At 43.9% G+C, this 19,731-nt stretch overlaps 1 protein-coding gene across 8 annotated transcripts in view; it reads right to left on the reverse strand.

Annotated features, from left to right (window-relative positions):
* OSBPL3 (oxysterol binding protein like 3) overlaps positions 1–19,731 on the reverse strand; it is a 101,183-nt gene that overhangs the window by 26,489 nt on the left and 54,963 nt on the right. For 4 of the 8 annotated variants that reach the window (XM_077937018.1, XM_077937014.1, XM_028749660.2 and 1 more), the window contains exons 3-12: positions 18,781–18,897; positions 18,577–18,630; positions 18,259–18,372; positions 16,389–16,562; positions 15,111–15,237; positions 12,264–12,367; positions 12,059–12,151; positions 10,464–10,562; positions 9,133–9,289; positions 5,977–6,107 (exon numbers count right to left, since the gene is read on the reverse strand). In XM_077937018.1, the coding sequence (XP_077793144.1) occupies positions 5,977–6,107; positions 9,133–9,289; positions 10,464–10,562; positions 12,059–12,151; positions 12,264–12,367; positions 15,111–15,237; positions 16,389–16,562; positions 18,259–18,372; positions 18,577–18,630; positions 18,781–18,897 (1,170 nt within the window). The remainder of the gene's footprint in view (positions 1–5,976; positions 6,108–9,132; positions 9,290–10,463; positions 10,563–12,058; positions 12,152–12,263; positions 12,368–15,110; positions 15,238–16,388; positions 16,563–18,258; positions 18,373–18,576; positions 18,631–18,780; positions 18,898–19,731) is intronic. The other 4 variants (XM_077937020.1, XM_077937017.1, XM_077937021.1 and 1 more) reach the window with 2 other exon arrangements.

The following is a 19,731-nucleotide window of genomic DNA, read 5'->3' on the forward strand; positions in this document are numbered from 1 at the left end:
CTGTCTGTCTGTGTGCATCTCCATCCATCCATCCATCCATCCATCCAGCCATCTACCTTCATACATACTTATCTAAACACACAAAATACACACACTCCAATTGGAGTTTTTTCACCCATGCACATAACAGACGCCTGATCCAGAATGATCCCCAAGCCTTCTATTCGCATTGCCAAAAAAGGAATTGAGCTGTCGGATCCCCTTTGCATGGGGTTGTTTTTGACAATGCAAATCAGCAGGCGTGTCCCCCCCCCCCCACCACTAATCTGGACTGAGATCCTAGCAGAGAGGAAAGGCTTAGAGCCCTTCTATCACCCACCTCAGCTTCCCAATCCACATCTGGTTGTTTATTAATTTATTATTATTATTATTATTATTATTATTATTATTATTATTATTATCATCATCATCATCATCATCAGGCTCCTGCTTTTCCTTTCTCTCAGTAGCCCGAAGGGAGTTGAGTCCTGGTGGCTGGATGGAAAGCATTCCACTCACGGGTCAGAGGATCCCCATCTTGTCTCCATATTTTATTTTATTTCTGAGATAGTTGGAGATGCTCCATACTCTTCCCAAGATAATAAATTTCACTCTTTCGCCCACTCTATCTCATGTCCCATCTTTAGGCACTTTTACATATACAGAATGAAATTTCAAAGGAACTCGATGTTGCTATTAAAGAAGCAGCAAAGGAAAATGCCATGGCATTTGTTGTTTCAGGCTTTTAATAACCTTAGATGTCAGCAAGAAGCTATGAATGTGGAGGCAATGCTGAAGCCCTCCTTTAACACTTGTAAATCAAGATACCGCATTCTTCTATCAATACCCGCCTCCTGCCCCCCAGACACACACAATTTAAAATATGTTTTAAAATCTGTCAAAACTGTCCAGCAGTGAACAGGGACTTTGGCTCCCTGTCTGGTGCCAGTTCTATTTACAGAATTGTGATAGTTCTTTGGGGAGAAAGAGCTCAAAGTACACCTAACATTTACCAGAGTCTTAGAATTATTGAGCGCCCAACATGAAACCCAACGCACTCCATTTCCCTGAGCAAAATCACAGGCCTTCCTTCTGTGGCCTTCGAAACCAGTCAGTAGTTAAGGGGGATGGGTCTCCTTCCCTATGCCGGTAATCCAAGCATCCATTTCTCATCAGGCATCCAATCTTTCCTATGTGGCTGGGAATAATGCCAGAGGACCACTTTCATTAACTGCTTTTGAATTGTATCCTCTCGTTCCTGGGGGCATTTGGCAGGGTCAAATGTGTTTACACCTTTTTTGCCAAGCACTTCCTCCCTAGCATTTCCTGGAGACGTTTAGCTATAGTCAATATTTCTTCTAGGAATACATCCAGGTGTTTCAAGGCCATTTCCTGTCTGTGACTTGTCAGACCAAACACTGTCTGCATGTGTTTACATGGCCAAAAAACAAGCTGCAATAAGGCGCGTTCAGCAGCTTGAAACAGTATTCCAAGGCCTGTTTCGGACTCCCAAACCATTTCGGAGGTAAACCATTATTTACGGTAACTGATCTGGTCGCACTGACAAGCTATAGCTACTATGAACCAAGGAGAAAGGAGAGAATACGAGTGAACTTTGCGTATGTTTGTGTGCAGGGTAGAGTGTTCAGGATCAGCACCAACAGGTATCTGGCAAGGTTTCCAGTTACTACTGTCTCAATAATGGCAGACTTTGTTTGTGAAAGAGTAAGAGAAGGAAGAATACAATACTCTTTTCTGAGATAAGAAAGAAAAGGAAGGTGCTCATCTTCCCTCCCATTATGTTTGGACAGAGAAAAACAAACCAACGAAATCTGCTTGACCGAGTGTCTTAAATAGACAGCACCAAACAACAAGTGTTAAAACGTTCAGGAAAAATATGTAGTATGAAACAACATTTACTGGTAGGACTTCATCACTGTGCCTCGTGGCTGTGAATTCCGTTAAGTTACATGACGTGTTGCAGGAAAAAATGTCTGCAGTATTGCTTCATAACACTGCCTGAACTCATTTTTCTTGTACAGAAAGGCGCAGGAGAGAGGAAATAACTCCAGAGCATGTCCGACTGCAACAAACGGCAGGGAAGAGAGTGATAACTGCTCGGGGTTCGAAATCCACCCATGCCTTGTGCCTGCTTTGTTGTCCGGAGAATATTCTCACCTCACATCACTAGTTGCCCTAGGGCCTAGGCAAATCATATCTAGTTCCACGCTCACTGTTGCTCCTCTCTGCAGACATAATGCCCCTGATCTTGGAAGCTCAATTTAGTTATTATGGCTGACAGAATCTACCTATGGGTGGAGATTTAGTAGAGAGGCTTTTGATAAGACGGAGCAGAAAGAAGTTTCTTAAGAAGTCTGTGTGGGACTTGCAGCATTCCTGCTTTGGGGGGGAGAAACCATCTGCCACTGACAACCCCTGTGCATTTTGCTGGTTCAGGCACAAATACCAGCTTGCCAAGGCTGGGGAGAGCTGAACGGAGAAACAGGCAGCTGAAAGGTTGTACTTCCAACAGAGTTCCGTAAAATAGGGCTGAATAGTTTGGCACTCAGCCTGAGTTTTTATTCTAGGAAAAATCCCCGAACACATTTTGAAAGCTCTTCACAAAAGCCAAGGTATTGTATCCAGAACAAGAGTGTACAGCAATCAAGAGCTGCAGGATGCAGAATATTTAAGCCCGACAAATGGGACGCAGCATTAGCGCACGATTACTGTGCCGTGAATTTAATAGTACTGTGTTTTAAAATGATTTTATAACTCAATTTCGTGGGACCTTTGGAGAACAGTAATCTTCCTGTACACTTTTATGCACTCTAGGGCTGTTTTTATTCTAGAAAGCGGGTAAAATTCTAATGTTGCTTGTTGCCGTTTTCTCATCCATCTTTACAAACGTCAGTGGCTAAAATGGCTAAGAAACACTTGAACTAGTGCTAGGAAGTGATGCTCTCCGATTCATGCCTGGCCTATAAATGCGGCAGCATAAAGAGGGAGTAAGAGTCATGAAGTGGTAGATGCACAGCATCCCTTCAGATAGGGAGTGCTATTTTTAAAAAATGTTCTTCTTCTCTGCACAAGTATTTCCAAGCCAGCAGAAAACTAGAGGACTGGTCTAGAACCCCTTTTCCTGGTGTACTTGTTTTTTTTTATTTGCTTCAATGACATACCTAAGGGGAGCATGAAAAAGGGCTCACCCCCTTCAAACTGGATCTACAGGATCCTACCAGTTCATGCTGCTCCATGCAGAGGCCTAAGGTGCAGATAAATCCAAATGCTTGCAACCTTAAAAGTGTTCAGAAAGCAACTACCAAATGAGCAGTAGCTGCCACTCTGCATCTACCCCAGCTGAATATGCATTTCTGTCAAGTTAACCGGTCCTTGATTCATTCCTGCCTTCCAACTACAAGTGCACGCCATATGTTCTAACCTAGGAGAGCAGCAGATGCCGTTCTTTCCCCTGTCAAAGCTAACAACCCTTAGCCTGATGACTCACATCACAGGCAGCCCAAGCAGAAGGTATTCTGAAGCCAAACTTCACTGCTAATCACTTCGAGATGCCTCCTGGGAAGAAAGCCACGCACGTAATAAAAATACATAAAACGGTAAGTCATCTTCTCATATTCCCCAGGTCTCAGGCTGGTTTCCAACGCAGGACCTAAGCTGTAAGCCAACATCGTAGGTTTGCCAAGAGAACAGAGCAAGGAGAGCAGGTGAATGCTGGAATGTCATTGAGCATCTAAGGAAGAAGAGTAATCTGGTTTTAAGCTTCAGCTTGTTTAGCGGCAGTAGCATCAAGTTAGCAAAAACCTCGCCTGATTTTGTTATCACAAAAAGAAAGAAAGTGTGAAATGCCTTCTACCCAACACATAGCATCGCAGACAGGGCACATACTAAAAAATCTTCACAATAAAAGTAAAACAGCCTTTTAAAGCCCTAAACGGCCTCGGTCCTGTATACCTGAAGGAGCGTCTCCACCTCCATCATCCAGCCACTGAGGTCCAGTGCCAAGGGCCTTCTGGCGGTTCCCTCGCTGCGAGAAGTGAGGTTACAGGGAACCAGGCAGAGGGCCTTCTCAGTAGTGGCCCCTGCCCTGTGGAACGCCCTCCCAGCAGATGTCAAGGCAATAAACAACTATTTTACTTTTAAAAGACAACTGTTTAGGGAAGTTTTTAATGTCTGGTGCTGTATTGTTTTTAATATTCAGTTGGAAGCTGCCCAGAGTGGCTGGGGAAACCCAGCCAGATGGGCAGGGTATGAATAATAAATTATTATTATATTATTATTTTAAAAATGAACTACACCTACATGGACTTTGAGAAATACTCAGTTTAATCTGTTGTTGACTAATTCCCCACAATTTCTAAAAACTACTTTATAGGTACTGAGTAAGTTTATTAATATTTATACAATGCCCACATATTGCTTGCCTAGAGTCTTTGAGTTATAGGGGGCCTCTAGTGCTCAATGCAGAAAATCCAGAGTTTGCGTTTCCCCCATAATCCAGCCTCTGCACGAAGACTATGGAAGAGTGAGCAAGAGCCCACTACCCATCTTGGTCATGGGCCCTATTGCCGAACAAGTAAGAAACTAACGCTGAAAAATCAATCACTGATACACCTGATATCAGGGAGGAGGAGGAGAACTCTGAACCTAAACCTCCACTTGCTTTGCAGCTATACTCATTGGTGAGAAAGGCTTTGGGAGCAAACCCCAAGGAAAAATCCCTACCCATTGCCTTGTGGGATATTTTGGGGAGACAAAAGGGTTAAGGAGTAAACCGTACACAAATCTGGAGTGGAGTCCCTAAGATGGTTGGATGGCGCCTTGTACGTCTCCTTCTTCCAACTCATATAGCCAAGTGGTTGCCAAATGTATTGCTCTGCTTTCCTTTGGCCCACAAGCAAAGCTGGGGTGGGTGGGTCTTGCCATCTGGACAGCCCAGGACCTCCATACCCTCTGCCCAGGCTTGTGCTGACTTCAGCGCTGCCAACACAGCAAAAACAATGCTGGAGGCAGCAGTTATGAGTAAGTGGTCTCTGCAGCCACAGCAGGCGCTGTGATTCTCCAGCAGTTTAACTTCACCCCTGGAGGTGCACTCCATTGTCTCTCGAGACAGATGGATTCCAACAATGGACATACTTGGTTTAGTCTATTTTACCCACTAAAAAAATCTCCCTGTGCATTATAAAGCTGCCTTGAGTTCTGTCATCTGATCCCATGGCCCAGAAAAATAGCAGACTCAGCCAAGAAGCAGAACACAAACCAGAGCTATGCAGATAGTTCTCAGAATCTCTCAATGAACTATATAAAGCAAAGAAAAAAGGGCTAAAATCCGAGCCGTGGTTAAGTGTGTTGGGAACACACTCTGGACATAATCAGATCCATGTCTCAAGTAGCCCTTATTGTTGCTTTCAACTACTCTACTTCTCATTCCGCCATGTAGCAGAAAGGCTATCGTTCATTCCCACGAGGAAAAAGGAAAGCACTTGGAACGCAACATTGCTGAAGATGCAAGACCTGCTCACACGATGCGTAGAGGAATCTTTCCCCACCAGGTGCCCTCAAGTTGTTTTGGACCACAACTCCCATGATCCTCAACTATTAGCTGTGCTGGCATGATTTATAGTCCAAAATCTCTCAAGGACCCCAACTTGGGGAAGGCTGGTTTAGGGGTTTGCAACATAAATCTGTATGTGAGGCACACAGACAAACATCGTGTCTCCTTTGAACACCCCTTAGACATACAACGTTGTTCATATGCAACCTGGCATTCCAATGATGGACAACTCATGACCGAAAGAAATGAATATGCACACATCAAAGTGTTCAGGACACGAAAGGCTCCTCATGCATTCGATGGCATTCCATCGGTCTTATTTCAGTGAGTTGTAAACGCAGGCAAAGATCAAACCAAGACGAGATAAGCAAGTGATTTATGAGGCATGCCTCTGAACATCAGAGCAATCAATGTGGGTCACTTACAGATGATAAGGCATTCTTCAGTCCAGCTATTTGCGCAGATGGAGATGAGGCTGAATCATGTTCAAACATCTGCTGCAGCTTCTCTCTCTCCGTCGAGATCGTACTGAAAGCCGACTTTAAGGTGAAGTACACTACAGAAAATAGTCAAAGTTATAGAAACGACACAAGGGCAAAATGTGTGCAGAAGAGCAGCTGGAGAGACAAACACAGCATGGCAAAAAGCGAGAATGAAAACATTTCTATTGCTGATTACAGAAGTGCTTTGCAAGATTTTAATGTAAAAGGGGTTGGGGAAATACAGATTCATAAAATCAACACACACACACACAAAATCCACAATGTAACGCAACTGTGGGCAATGATTATGATTATTTGGCTCATGACCAGATAAGCCTTGTATTTAATTACTCACTTGGCAGCTTTAATGAATTTCATGCAGGTGAGTGAGCAGGCTGGCAGAGAAGCAACAAATCGCTCCAGCCCACCAGGCTCTTCCCTCGGTGGTCAATAGGGAAATGCAAGAGCTGACACAAGAGACAGAGCAATCCATCCTTCCTTTGCCTGCGCAATTGGTAGCTCAAGTTTCCATGCTGGCTAGAGAAGAGATGGTTTTCTGTCTTCTACGGACAGTATGGAAATGCAACCTACTATTTATTTATCTTGCTACTTCGCACAATTCTAAAAACAGCGGGAAATCCACAATTTAAAAACCTCAGAGCATGAGAAGAGCTCTCTCTGCTGGAACAGACCAAAGGCCCATCTAGTCTAGCACAAGATGCCAGCCTATGGGACCTGGGTGCAAGCAGGACCTGGGTGCAACAGTGCTTTCACCCCTTGTGAATCCCAGCAACTGATTCCCTGCTTCCCCTGACACACCACTAAGCACGAGGCTTCTTAGCAGGCTAATAGAAGTCCTGCAGCTTAGTAACTTTTGTGGGCTTGTTTGCAAGGCTTCCCTACTGACCTAACAACTTTTGTATCTGTATTTGGCACTATATTTGGAGTTATCCCACTCTATCCTCTGTGGGATAGGGTTAAGCTGAGATATCGCAGCTGAGTGGGGATTGGAGCCTAGGTCCAACACGAACTGCTGCACCAGGCTGCTTCTCAGCAATATAAAAAACAGTGAAAATTAATTTTAAGAGCACTGAGCTTCGGTGTGTTCATTTTCTAAACAACAGAATACAAGTGAACAGGAAGTAAGGAATGCAAAGCTCAGGGTTAGGTTAGTTATTTTCATGTTATGTACATCTGCAGCCTTGAGCAAAAAATAACTTGACATGTTATCACTGCAAGATACCAGGAAATATGTAACACCAGCTAATGGTGGGCCTGCACGACGTTACTACCGATTGCTTAATTGTAACCTTGTCATTGGGCACTTTTCCCAGCTGTAGTCAATGTTCAAAGTCACCATGTAATGACAGCTACAGGGCTCTAGGTCACAGTTTCAGTCCTTATATGAATGTGTTAACCTGAATCCTTTGTAAGAGGGACAGACTACAAATGTATACTAATGATGATACAGGGAGGGATGGCAGAAGGAGGAACCAAGATACCTCTGAGGCACGGCTTCTCTGGGTGCATAATTAAGTATTTCATCATTATGCTGATGGCAAGTAAAGGTAAAGGACCCCTGGACGGTTAAGTCCAGTCAAAGGCAACTATGAGGTGCGACACTCATCTCACTTTCAGGCAGAGGGAGCCGACGTTTGTCCACAGACAGCTTTCTGGGTCATGTGGCCAACATGATTAAACCGCTTCTGGCGCAACGGAACACTGTGACAGAAACCAGAGCGCACAGAAACGGCATTTACCTTCCCGCCACAGTGGTACCTATTTTTCTACTTGCACTGGTGTGCTTTCAAACTTCTAGGTTGGCAGGAGCTGGGACAGAGCAACGGGAGCTCACTCTGTTGCGAGGATTTGAACCACCAACCTTCTGATTGGCAAGCCCAAGAGGCTCAGTGGTTTAGACCATAGCACCACCCATGTTCCCCTATGCTGGGATAGCTCAATTGGTAGAGCAAGAGACTCTTGATCTCTAGGCAGTGGTTTTGAGTCCCATGTTGGGGGGAAACATTCCTGCACTGCAGGGGGTTGGACTTGATGATCCTTGAGGGTCCCTTCCAAGTCTACAATTCTGTGATTCTGCACAAACACAGCTTCACCACCTAACCCTGAGCAAAGCCTGAACTAAATAATGGATTTAATCATACAAAGCAACATGGGGATTTAAAGCAGCTTCAAAAAGCCAGAGTTTTACCTACAAAAAAGATGGTGTGAGGTGTGAGGTCACGGAATATTTTCTGTGATTAATGAAATGGTGTTTTTTTAAAAAAATCCTTTTTATAAAAGACTTGAATAATTATCTCTGTCATTTCCAAGGTTCCCTTTCCCTTTGCAACTAGAAGACTGTTAAAATGAATGCAGATGGTACGATTTAGCAGACATACTAATAGTGTGAGCTGCTGGTTTATTTATTAATCTTGCAAAAGGGCTGACTAGTGCCAGCTTGAGCTGGCCTCATAGCGCCTTAAAATGATTTCCCCCCCTCTCTTCGGCATCCACTAAAAATAGGTTACTACCATAGCAACCCCCTTACATCACAAATGCCAACTCTAAAATTCAGGAAGCTACATTCAACATCTGTACACATAAACCAGATGCAATATACAGCTGCATTTTCAGATAAAGGCTTTCACAACTGCTCTTCAGGTTAGAAGATTCCCTAGACTTATATAAACAGTTCAAAAATGGATTAGATTGCCACAAATATTCATGAGGGGTGTTGGGTGAAGGCCAGCTTCAGAGAATTATGATGAATGGGGAGGATTTGCAAAATGGACCTGAGTGTTCTTTTCTAGATGCCTCCTTAATATGCGCACATATATAAAGTTATGCATTAATTCAGATAAGGCTGAAAGAAACAATAATTAGTCTGGTTCAAGCTGTTCAAAAGAAGGTCCAAAGCTCAAATCACAATTCCATACTTCGATAACTCTTTCACTGTGCAAGAGGCATTTTAAAAGCAACTGAATTCTTACAACATTAACTGCACATCACTTTTTTACTGGATTTATCACAAACCCCACCTCTAACTTCTATGTTGTTGGGTTTTTTAAAAAAATTGTCACTGAGCAAAATCCCATTTACCTTTGTGTGCTATGTGACACAAGTCCTCTTGCATTTTAGAGAATTCCGATGTGGTTTCGGAACCATTAGAGTAAATTTTCTCTTCGCCAAAATCTAATGTGGATAAATTGGGGTTGGAAGCGTGCAGTCTCAATGGAGCAGAAAGAACAGTTGGTACCTATAAGGAAGACACACCGGCGGTGCGATATTAGTACAAAAGGTTCCAGGTTGCCAGCAACTTACATTCAAGATTCAGAAAGGAAGGGAAAGACATTGATCTGAAACAGACCATTGCCACTCGCAAACCAGAAGAACCCCCCGTACCCTACTGCACCCCCATTTTATGCCACAGATTTGTCCATGTAGCTTACCCAAACCCTTAGCTAAGGGTTTTGAAGTTTTGCTTGAGCATTTCAAGTGGTGCTCTTCATCTCTGCACCTTCCTCATTGAAGCTTTCCTTCCTGCTGTTTCTCTTCTCACTTCAGATTGCTCAGAAAATCAATGCTGAGCTACTCTCTTCCCATTAAGTTATCCCCTCTATCCTGAATCCTCTGCTCCAGTTTCCTTCCCTAGACCTCACCCTGAAAACTCTCCCTTATCCACAATTATAGTTCCTTCACTTGCTCACTCTATTCTACCCAGAGTCATCTGCCAACAATTTCCTTCTGCCTCCTTCACCTAGGAACTTCCTTATTCCTTGAACACCGTCACTTTCTCCTCCCTCAATACCCACATTTTCAGGCAAAACAGTGGTTGAACAATCCCGGCATCAGTGGGAACGACGGCTATACCACACCTCGCTTTCCCCCTTCCTTAGCCTCACTACTTACTTACCACCCCTTGATCTCTTCCTTCCCTTCTCCTTATTTCTTGATTTAACAAAATTTATTCCCCACAGCAAATTTATGCCCACAGCAGCTAACAATTGAAACACGAAATGCCAAGCCATGTGCTTGGGCCTAATGCGATCACTTCTATGTTCTTTACAGACCGTTTGCAAAAGAACCCCACGAAAGACCAAATATTATATTCTTAGCAAAAACAACATTAAATAAATGTAAATACTGTGGGATTTGCTTGTGCATGGGGGGGGGGGGGGAAACCTGAGGTTAATTTGAGGCCATGCCAATGCCCATCACAAATGTCAATTAACTCGTGCTTAAAAGGTGATTACAGAGTACACCATTCAACTATATTTTCTGGTCCAGGATTCGATCCTCCCCTCCTCTGTCAATCTATGCAATCCCCCCCCCCTCAGTTCAACTGTCTCCTTTCCTAGCTATATACAAGCTTCCTGCTCTCTTTCAGAAAGTCCCCACCTAAACTGCAGAGGAAGTTGTCAATCGCTCACCTGAAAGGATGTGCTCATGCTCCTCATTAAATGCCTTGCTGAATTCAGAGGATTGGAGGTATGGGGAAGGAAAAGGTAAGGGGTGCTGGGATTGCTAGGCTGGAGTATGGACATGGCAGAAAGCGCATTGGCCAGTATATTAGGGGGGGTGGTGGTATTTGACCGGTCAAGAACATAAAAAAAATGAAACAAAAACATAAAACTTGGTCAATTGACTGGGCAAATAATAGACAAGCATTTAAACGCGTATGCTATAAAGAGAATTTGCTAGTTGCCCAAAGAACTAGGGGACCTCCCAGAAGCTTTATAGAGCACTATGAAAGAACACTCGAAGCCCTTCCTCCCCACAGGAAATGCAAACAATTCAAAGGAATAATGGCTTATGAAACTGATGGACTAGGCTGAAACGGCGAAATTAACTGCCAGACTAAGAGGACATCATGACTAAGGAGGAATTGGGACTATCTATCAAAGTATCACCCAGACATGAAGTTGCGGGCAGGATTTGAAATATAAGCAGTGGATTCCCGAAAGACCTAATGATAGTGAAGTTTAGATAATAAAAGCAGATCTATTGTTGTGCAATGGTGTGTGGGTCTGGTCCCACCTGCTACTGGAATGTCCTCCTCCTCCAACAGATTGCCATGGGGTGATGAGGACCTTGGCCTGAAAAGGTTTCTTCATCCCTATGCTACAGGGTCAATTTCTGGCTAGCCAGTAAGCTTAGACCAGTGTCTCTGCCATGAGGACTGTTTGTGTATGTTTCCTTGATGCTTCCTGACCTGAAGCATGAGTTCCTGTTCAAATATGGCTGTGGTTACAATACGTGAGTAGTAGGAGAAGCTCGCCCATGCTGCTTCAAAGTGAGGGAGAAGGCAGGAAGTCAAGGAATAGTTGTTCCAAAAAGTGAGGAGTGGACTCACATGCGCAGCCCTGATTCCTTCAGGGCTGCACAGCAAGGGACTCTCACTGTTTGTATTGCTGTCAAATGACACTGGGATGCAACAGAAAGCTGTTAGTCACACAGGGTGCTCCTAACATGTTGGACTGCAGCCAATTAATCGTATTTGACCAATCAATTGACCAGCATGACAACCCTACAGTATGCATAACTCTACCCTCATCGGCGACAGACCAATACTAGCCTAGTTCCCCTACCCCAAAATGACAACAGCTTTCTAAGGCTTAAGAAACCGCTTCCAGATATTCTTTAATGGGAAATGTTTGGCATTGGCGTGAGATACTATGCATGCAAAGTGTGTACTCTTACGACTGCGCTACCCCTTTCACCCTTCCGCAGCCCCCTGTAAACTCAGCAACCCAAATAAATATGCATTCTCCAGATGGATGGAGCCAATCTTGGATATAAATGTTATTTATTATGCTGTCAAAAGTTCAGCGAATGAATGCCTCAATAGATTAGTGAATGCAGCACCCTCTGCTTATATCACACCAGCAGAACGGAATCACCATCTGTCACCGAGAGCAATTACTAAGACCATCAATTATACTGGAGAAAATGAGTTTTCACCAGTTCACCCACACTACATATTTAGGCTAAGATGGAAGGGGATGGGTGAAGAGAGGCTGGTTACCTGCAACATTCCTTTCGCATCTTTACTAAGACCTCGGGAACGCCACCTCCTGTGTGTTCTTTTTTCCTTTTTAGGACTTTCAAAGGGGATGCCCTTTAGAACAGCACACGGGAAAGAGAAGAACGGCATTTATCACAAATCTAGGAAGAAAGCTGACACGAGCTAGCAGCATGACCGAACAGAGGTAGCAATTTCCACAACTAACCTGCATGGCATTTATGGCGGGCGCTGAGTATGTCCTGTGGAGAACTTCCATGCTTTGCAGAAGCTGGCTCATTTCCAGCAGATAGTTATGACAGTGGGAGAGGTCTGTTGGGAAGAAAGAAACGATTTTCGGTGCTTTGTAAAAGGGAGGGGGAGGGGAGAGGGAGGAAGAGGGTATCTACCCCTCCATTTATCTAGTGTATGCACAAAGTATCTTTCAGCAGAACTCTAATGGTAACTGATTACTAGGTAATTCAGAAGATTATGAAGGATGTGTCTGGCTGTCGGTTACATTCTGATTCTGTGGTTACTCTCCCAGGATTTGTTGAAACAGCTATTAAAAGTGAAGCTTACGAATAGGCGGGTAAATTTTTGGAAACACAAACCAGTGGCGCAAAAACATACCACCTATGAAATATATGATCCATGTTTAAAAGGGCTGTGTCAGGGGTCTGCGTTCAGGGGAGGGGGGAGAGACGGGAACGTACAGACAGCCTCCTCCTCTGTTGAGCAGCTGCACTTCGTCAGAGTCTGGGGAGGGGGAGCCTTCAGGAGACACAGATGATGAGAGAAAGGGCGGGGGGGGGGGGGGACGAGGCAAAGGGTCAGTCAGGCAAAGGGGAGCCAAGACACTACTCCCAGGGAAGTGGATGTGCCTCTTCCGTCGCATAGTTTTCGCCAGAGAATTTCATGTAAGGAAAAGAGGAGGTTTTCCCGGGCTTTTATGCTGGAGGGCAAACAGGAAGAAGGCACTTCCGGAATCTGCTAGCGATTAAGGCAGACATGGTTTTTGGACTTCTGCACTGTACTTCTGCACTGAGGGACGGGGGTGGTGCTGTGGGTAAAACCTCAGCGCCTAGGACTTGCCGATTGTCAGGTCGGCAGTTCGAATCCCCGCAGCGGGGTGCGCTCCCGTTGCTCGGTCCCAGCGCCTGCCAACCTAGCAGTTCGAAAGCACCCCAGGGGGCAAGTAGATAAATATGGACCGCTTGCTAGCGGGAAGGTAAACGGCGTTTCCGTGTGCGGCTCTGGCTCACCAGATGCAGCTTGTCACGCTGGCCACGTGACCCGGAAGTGTCTCCGGACAGCGCTGGCCCCTGGCCTCTTGAGTGAGATGGGCACACAACCCTAGAGTCGGACACGACTGGCCCGTACGGGCAGGGGTACCTTTACCTTTTTACTGTACATAAGTTTTGCACTCAATAAAACCTGTAAAGACAGGCTGGAGTCCTGGCTGTTATCTTTGTGAGCAACCACACTCTCACCTCACAGGTTGCATTAATGTTTCCAGGGAGAAAAGAGTTTAAGCAGCGTCTTTGAGCATACGGTCATAGGGTTGGAAGGGATTCCCCCAGTCCAACCCCCTGACAGATGGCCATCCAACCTCTACTTTAAAACCTTCAAGGAAGGAGAGTCCACCGCCTTCGGAGGGAGTCCTGGCCCTCCTTTATTCCATTTCTTTAGACTAATAGCACCATAAAGCATTGTTGTCCTTGTAATTATTAGCTTCCTCGAGGGACTGGATGAGACTGTCTAATTCTTAATATGCAGCTAAGTTAGCAATCTCTTACAAGAATGTGACTTGAAACAGCCCTAACAAAAATCGAAGCAGTAAAACTGAGTGACGTGTAAACAAGACTGGAGAAGATGTTCCACATAAACGAGGCTCTGGGGGCTAGTCTTTCTTGAACAGTTGGATTTCTCCCTCCCTCTCCATCCACACCAAAAAACCCCCAAACAAACCCATACACACTCCATTAGAAAACAGAGGCTAGGAGAAAAAGGTATTTTAAAGGTAGCTCACATGCCTGACCCAGCTGCTTTCTCAAAGAGAGCTCCTGAGAGTTTTGGGTAGGAAAGCAGAGAGGAACACAATAGCAGAAGATGCTGGTATGCTGGCAGTACTCAGAAGCGAGGAAGACCCCAGTCACAGGAAGGAAAATGGAGTATACCCCAAAGTACATAGGAAAAGGATTTATTAGGCTCAATGTGTTTTGGAACAAATCTTTTTTTCAAGGGCATTCTAATCGTCTTCCATCTGTTCTTCTCAAACCAAGGAAGGGCTGTAACTCACTGGCTTGACTCACTAGAAGGCTGCTGTCTATGTTCCTAATCTGCTCTGAAATCAAGTTTCAGTTCCTATGCACCTGCATGTCCTCTCTGCCTTTCTCCCCATGCTGAGAGTACTCAACTGCACGTTCCTCATTCCTTCCTAGCCTAAAAAGGAGACTAGCAGCAAACAGGGCTTGTTTGTTTTTTAAAAAAGAAGTTTCACAGTGAGGAGTCCTGCAGCTGGGGTGAGCAGGAGCATAGTGCTAGGACAATGATTTACACCCGGGTCAAGGAACCTCTTGCCCTGCAGTTCTCGCCAACCCTGATGCTATGCTGCCTAACTTATGTTTTGTAACACCTCTGACAATATCACCTTTAGCCCAAGGAACTCCAGCCCAAAAAGGCTGTAAAGGAACCAACCCCCCACCCCCATGTTCATTCCCAGGGGGTGCACACACGCACATACATGCTTTACACATCTTTCCACCACCCATCTATGTCCCACCTAGGAACAAGTTATTTCAAACTCTCCATTTGAACTTCAGTCACCTGTTATTTGGAGTCCTGTCCTTTTTAGAGGCTGAAGCAACTGACAAGACAGGTGACAGGCTCTTGACATGGAGAGGAGGAGAAGTAACCCTAACTTCAGAGTCACATGGTCTATTATAAAAGCTTGCTTTAAAAATTGCTTTCCGAGACTTTAAGGCGGATGTTGCATCAGGACAGAGAACCATGAAGAATGTCCTGTAAACGTTAAGTAACTTAGAAGTCTGAATTTCTACTAGAGAAAAGTTACCTTTTGAACATCTTTCCATATCCTCCGAAGACTGCAGCCAAGGTGGGATCCTTGAGTCATTGTTTGAGCAGGAGAATGACAAACTACTTCCAGTCTGCAATGAATTCTGCTGAGTCATGCTGCCTCGCTGTTGCGTGGAAACAGGAATACATCATCAATAAAAAATATTCCAGTAAGGGGAGAAATACATTGCATGGTTTGTTATGGTGAATGACACTTAAAAGCAAGTACAGACGTTTAACTTCAGGTGGGAAAGGCTTTGCAAAAGCGATTTCCCCAAAGCTGCATGCATTAAAGCAGGGATGGGAAACCTGGAGCAGGGGCTGATGGGAGTTGGAGTCCAACATCTGGGCAGCCACAGGTTCTCCATCCCTGAAGTAAAGCTCAACCTGCACCATTGCTAGTCTGCAGGTTGGCTGAAAGATAAAGTACCCCCAGAGGCCTTTCCCCACTACAATTACCAAATTTCAAGCTAAATTCTTACATACTAGTAAAGACCCATTCATGCTGTCATTTCCACAAGCCAAAAATGCAAATACTTCCCCACTGCTTCACCAGTGACATTTCCTATCAATGGCCATCAGGCTGTTACGGACATTTGGGCAAAGAAAATCCATGGTCTGTCAGGAAGGCAACTGGACAGCCCTGGTGAAGACAGTTTCTCTACCTAAATGACCAGGTTGTTGCCAGGAACAACAGGAAGTGAGGAAAGTGAACAACAAGAATGAGATGGGCTATAGTGCACTTTGTATCCTACCAAACGCCACAGAACAAGGCTAGCCAAATTGGTGTGTTCCAGATGTTCTGCACTCCAACTCTCATCAGTTTCAATCAGCTAGGACAATGGGCAGGGATGATGGGAGTTGTAGTCTGACAATGTCTGAAGGGCACCATGTTTTTATCCATATAAATACTCATCAGGTCACACAGCACATAAAGAGAGCATGAAAAGTGACCCTTTCTTCAGTTAATGTAAACGTAAACTATGCTGCTTAGTATCAATTAGCATGGATGAAGCTTTGTTTTGATTTCTTTATGTTTTATTTTGAAGCCACCAAATTCCCGAATCGTCACAAAACACTCAACTTTTGTTGACATTCAATCTTTACCTCCACTGGTACTGGAAAAAGAATGAGCACTACAGTGGTTTTTTGAAAGGAACATATTGCGTTTATTCCTCAAATATCAGCTCTATTCCTTGTTTTATTCTGCACACAGAGGTCAGACCAAATTAAGCCCCAAGGGAAGCCCATCATCTGCCATTCCTGTGGTTTCTACCTTTCTGCTTGCCGTGGATTCCAGAAAGCCAGTTACGGAGTCTGTAACAGAAGCTGATGCTGGAAAGAAATGGTTGTTGATGTCATGCGGAAACATGGAAATTTCATTTTGACGATACATTCTATGATGGCGCAGCTTTGCTACCCATTCATCAAAGACTTCCTGAGATTTTGCCTAGAGGAAAACAGAGGTTATAAAAGCAATAGTTATATTTTTCCACATTACTACTACCCAGCGTAAGTGGGATGAAAGATCTCATTTATCTCCCCTCAATTGGTTCAAAGTCCTTACTCAATGAATAATTCTGCAGTCCAGGACTGCTTTGCCACCTGGAAAACCCACATAGGAAGCAACCTGCTGGGCCACACCTATCAAGGCCCAAGTAGTCTAGCATTCTGTTCTCACAGTGGCCAGAAACAGGACATGAGTGCAACACCAGTCTTCCTACACTGCTCCTTTGAACTGAATGACAGAGGAGGTTTTGCTGCAGCAGATGGATGGGAATTGTCCTAGTGAGGTCCTGGTAACTTGTTTCTACTTCTCAGCCTAGTGATGAAGGGGATGCTGAGCTGCAGGATGGATGAAAAGCAGCGAACACAGTGCTCTATGGTAGCAAACAGGGCCTGGCCCAGGCATCTACAGAACAAAGGGAAAGCTATAGGCTAAGTGTAGAAAGCAAGGGGTGACATAGAGACCATAGGCAGCCTGTCCTGTTCCAAATAACCAATCAGACCAGCGAACCAAAGTTAAAGTAGCAATGGATTCTACACCATAATACTCAGCTCCTATTGCATTTCTTTTTGTTTGCCGCATATGCAAGTTGTATTCTGTGCTGATCAACACAAATTCTTTGAACCGGTTCGAGTCTGAAGTTCCAGGGCAGCAATTTGGATCCCAAGTCCAACTTAATTATATAAGTTTATAACGATTTAAAACATATTAAATACATCACACTCTAGTCACGCATAAAACAAAAACAAATCAATGTCTGTCTTAAGGCAGAGTTTCTTATATGCACCCCCCATCAGCCAATTTTGTTTTCTATGGCTTGTGACTCAGTTGCGGCTCCACTTCAAATCATTATTCCTTTTCTGTGGGTTCATCTGGAGTCAACGCTAAATACAAATTCCAGCTTCAGGTTCTATCCCCCAGGGTTGCTCTGATCAAAAGGCTTTTAAGAAATACCCTACAGCTAAAAATTGATAACATAAAGTTAAACTGTATATGTATCTTTGAAAGCAGAGTACTGAACACCATGGGAAAACAGCAGTGGCAACTGCAGAAGCGTGATTTCCCTTAGCTACACACATATTACTGACAGGCAAAAGAGGTTCTAGTTCACTCAGTCCAATCACCCCTCTGAAGATTAAAAGCAGATCTTGTATAACTCTGATTTTCTGACGCACCGTGCTGCAGCATACTACACTATGCCCATATCCTTTGATATATAACATCCTTTGATATTAACATGCAAAATCACGATTGTTCACACTAAAAAGCATATAATAAGCTTTAGCCTATTCATAATATATCTTTGGCACTTTTACATACTTTAAATGTATATTACGCATCAAAATAATATTAAGTAGTTAAAACTATGCTGTTCTTCAAACTTTATTCTCATGTGTGGGAATTCAAGTTAAACTATTGCTTTCAAAGCCATATACGACACCTTTGGTTCAAGCTTAGAGTAAGATATGACCTTGCAGCAAGTTGAGAGTAAGATTGCATTTTAAGCAAACTGGGCAAAATAGGGCAAAATATAGCAAATTCAACAGGATTCTGGGGAAACAGATGGAGATCTCTAGGTTGAATGCAATCTTTTCCAGCACCAGAACGACACTCTGATACTACTTAACAACAGGATTACCTTTAAATGATAAATGTGTTCTTCTGTATCCAGATCTATACATTTTGTTGACTTCTTCACGGACATCACCGAAAGCCCAACGTCTATACACCCATGCAGCTTCCCTCGCGCTATCTGTCAAGAGTCATTGAAAAATAACTATTTCAATTCAGGGAGAGGACAGCAAAAAACACACACAAAAAACCCCCGACTTTCAGGCTTACCTCTTTCTGCCTACTGATCTCCTTTCAAACAATCACTGATTTCTTTCACAAAAACCTAAGCAGACATCAAATTAATTCACGCAACATTTGCACAATGTGTCTTTGAGGTACTTACGTCAGCTGGGCTCTTTGCATACTTCAAAATCCCTTTATCCAGAAAGAAGCATCTCTGTAAGGCAGAGAAAACTCTTTTAGTCAGGAAGCGTAAGACTGTTCCTTGAGGAGCTGTAATACTCCTTCACCCAGCCTTTCAACAAGGGCACCAGACTAAGTGACTTAAATGTTAATGGGAACAAACAACAATGACAGATGTCCTCACCTTGTGCCAACCTTTCAGAGGCCATTTCCTCTTTTTCAGCAGGTAGCCTTCCTGTTTCGGTGGTTCCTGCGTGTAATTCATGGCTCCCCGCAGTCCTTCTACAATTTCCCAGCTGTCCTGTTCGGAAACAAGGCCCAGAATATATAACAGTGTCTTTTTTCTCCTTCGTCAAATGAGAGGACAGTGACAAAAGCAGCAATTTTAACATGCTAACAGCAGGCCAAAATCCCAACCAAGTAAATTTTATGTGAAAATAGTTTTGGAAAACTGCTACGATGATTTATATGGAAACTCAGCCAGGGGGACTGGAGGAAGTCACCCAACAATGTTAACAAAAGTGGAATTATTACAGTTAGGATAAATGTTTGTTTGTTTGTTTTTTGATGTTTTCTTTCTATTTGTTTGTTATAAATTTGGAAAACTAATAAAACAAATTTTGGAGAAAAAAATCCCAACCCAAGCAGACTGGGGTCACTTGGGTTTAAGATGGCCGCCCCACTGGGTTTCCAGATTGAGTGCAGCTAATTCAGGCTAAGTGGGCTGTGAATTGAACTGCCATTATGGCCAGAATACAAAAAGGCGCCTATAAATCCATTTGTTTGGAGGAGTCTTTGCCATCCTGGTGTTCTGAACTACAATTCCCATCTACCAGCATGCCAAGTAAATTAAACACTTTTTAATATGCAACAGCTGTATTCAGATGAAACAATAAACTATACTGAATGGTTATGGGAGCAAGTCTAAGTAAGCCTTGGAATAGGGCATCCTTTTACACCTCAGGCACAACCAGGAGGGAAAGTCTGGAAGTTTTTGCTTCTGTTTTCACTTCTGCACAGTTCAGTGAAATGTGAGAACTTATGGGCCTTTCCGCACTTATTCTTTGTGGTGGTCTAATTCAGGAATAGGCAAACTCAGCCCTCCAGATGTTTTGGGACTACAATTCCCATCACC

Source organism: Podarcis muralis, chromosome 12 (assembly GCF_964188315.1).
Source record: "Podarcis muralis chromosome 12, rPodMur119.hap1.1, whole genome shotgun sequence".
Lineage (NCBI taxonomy): Eukaryota > Metazoa > Chordata > Lepidosauria > Squamata > Lacertidae > Podarcis > Podarcis muralis.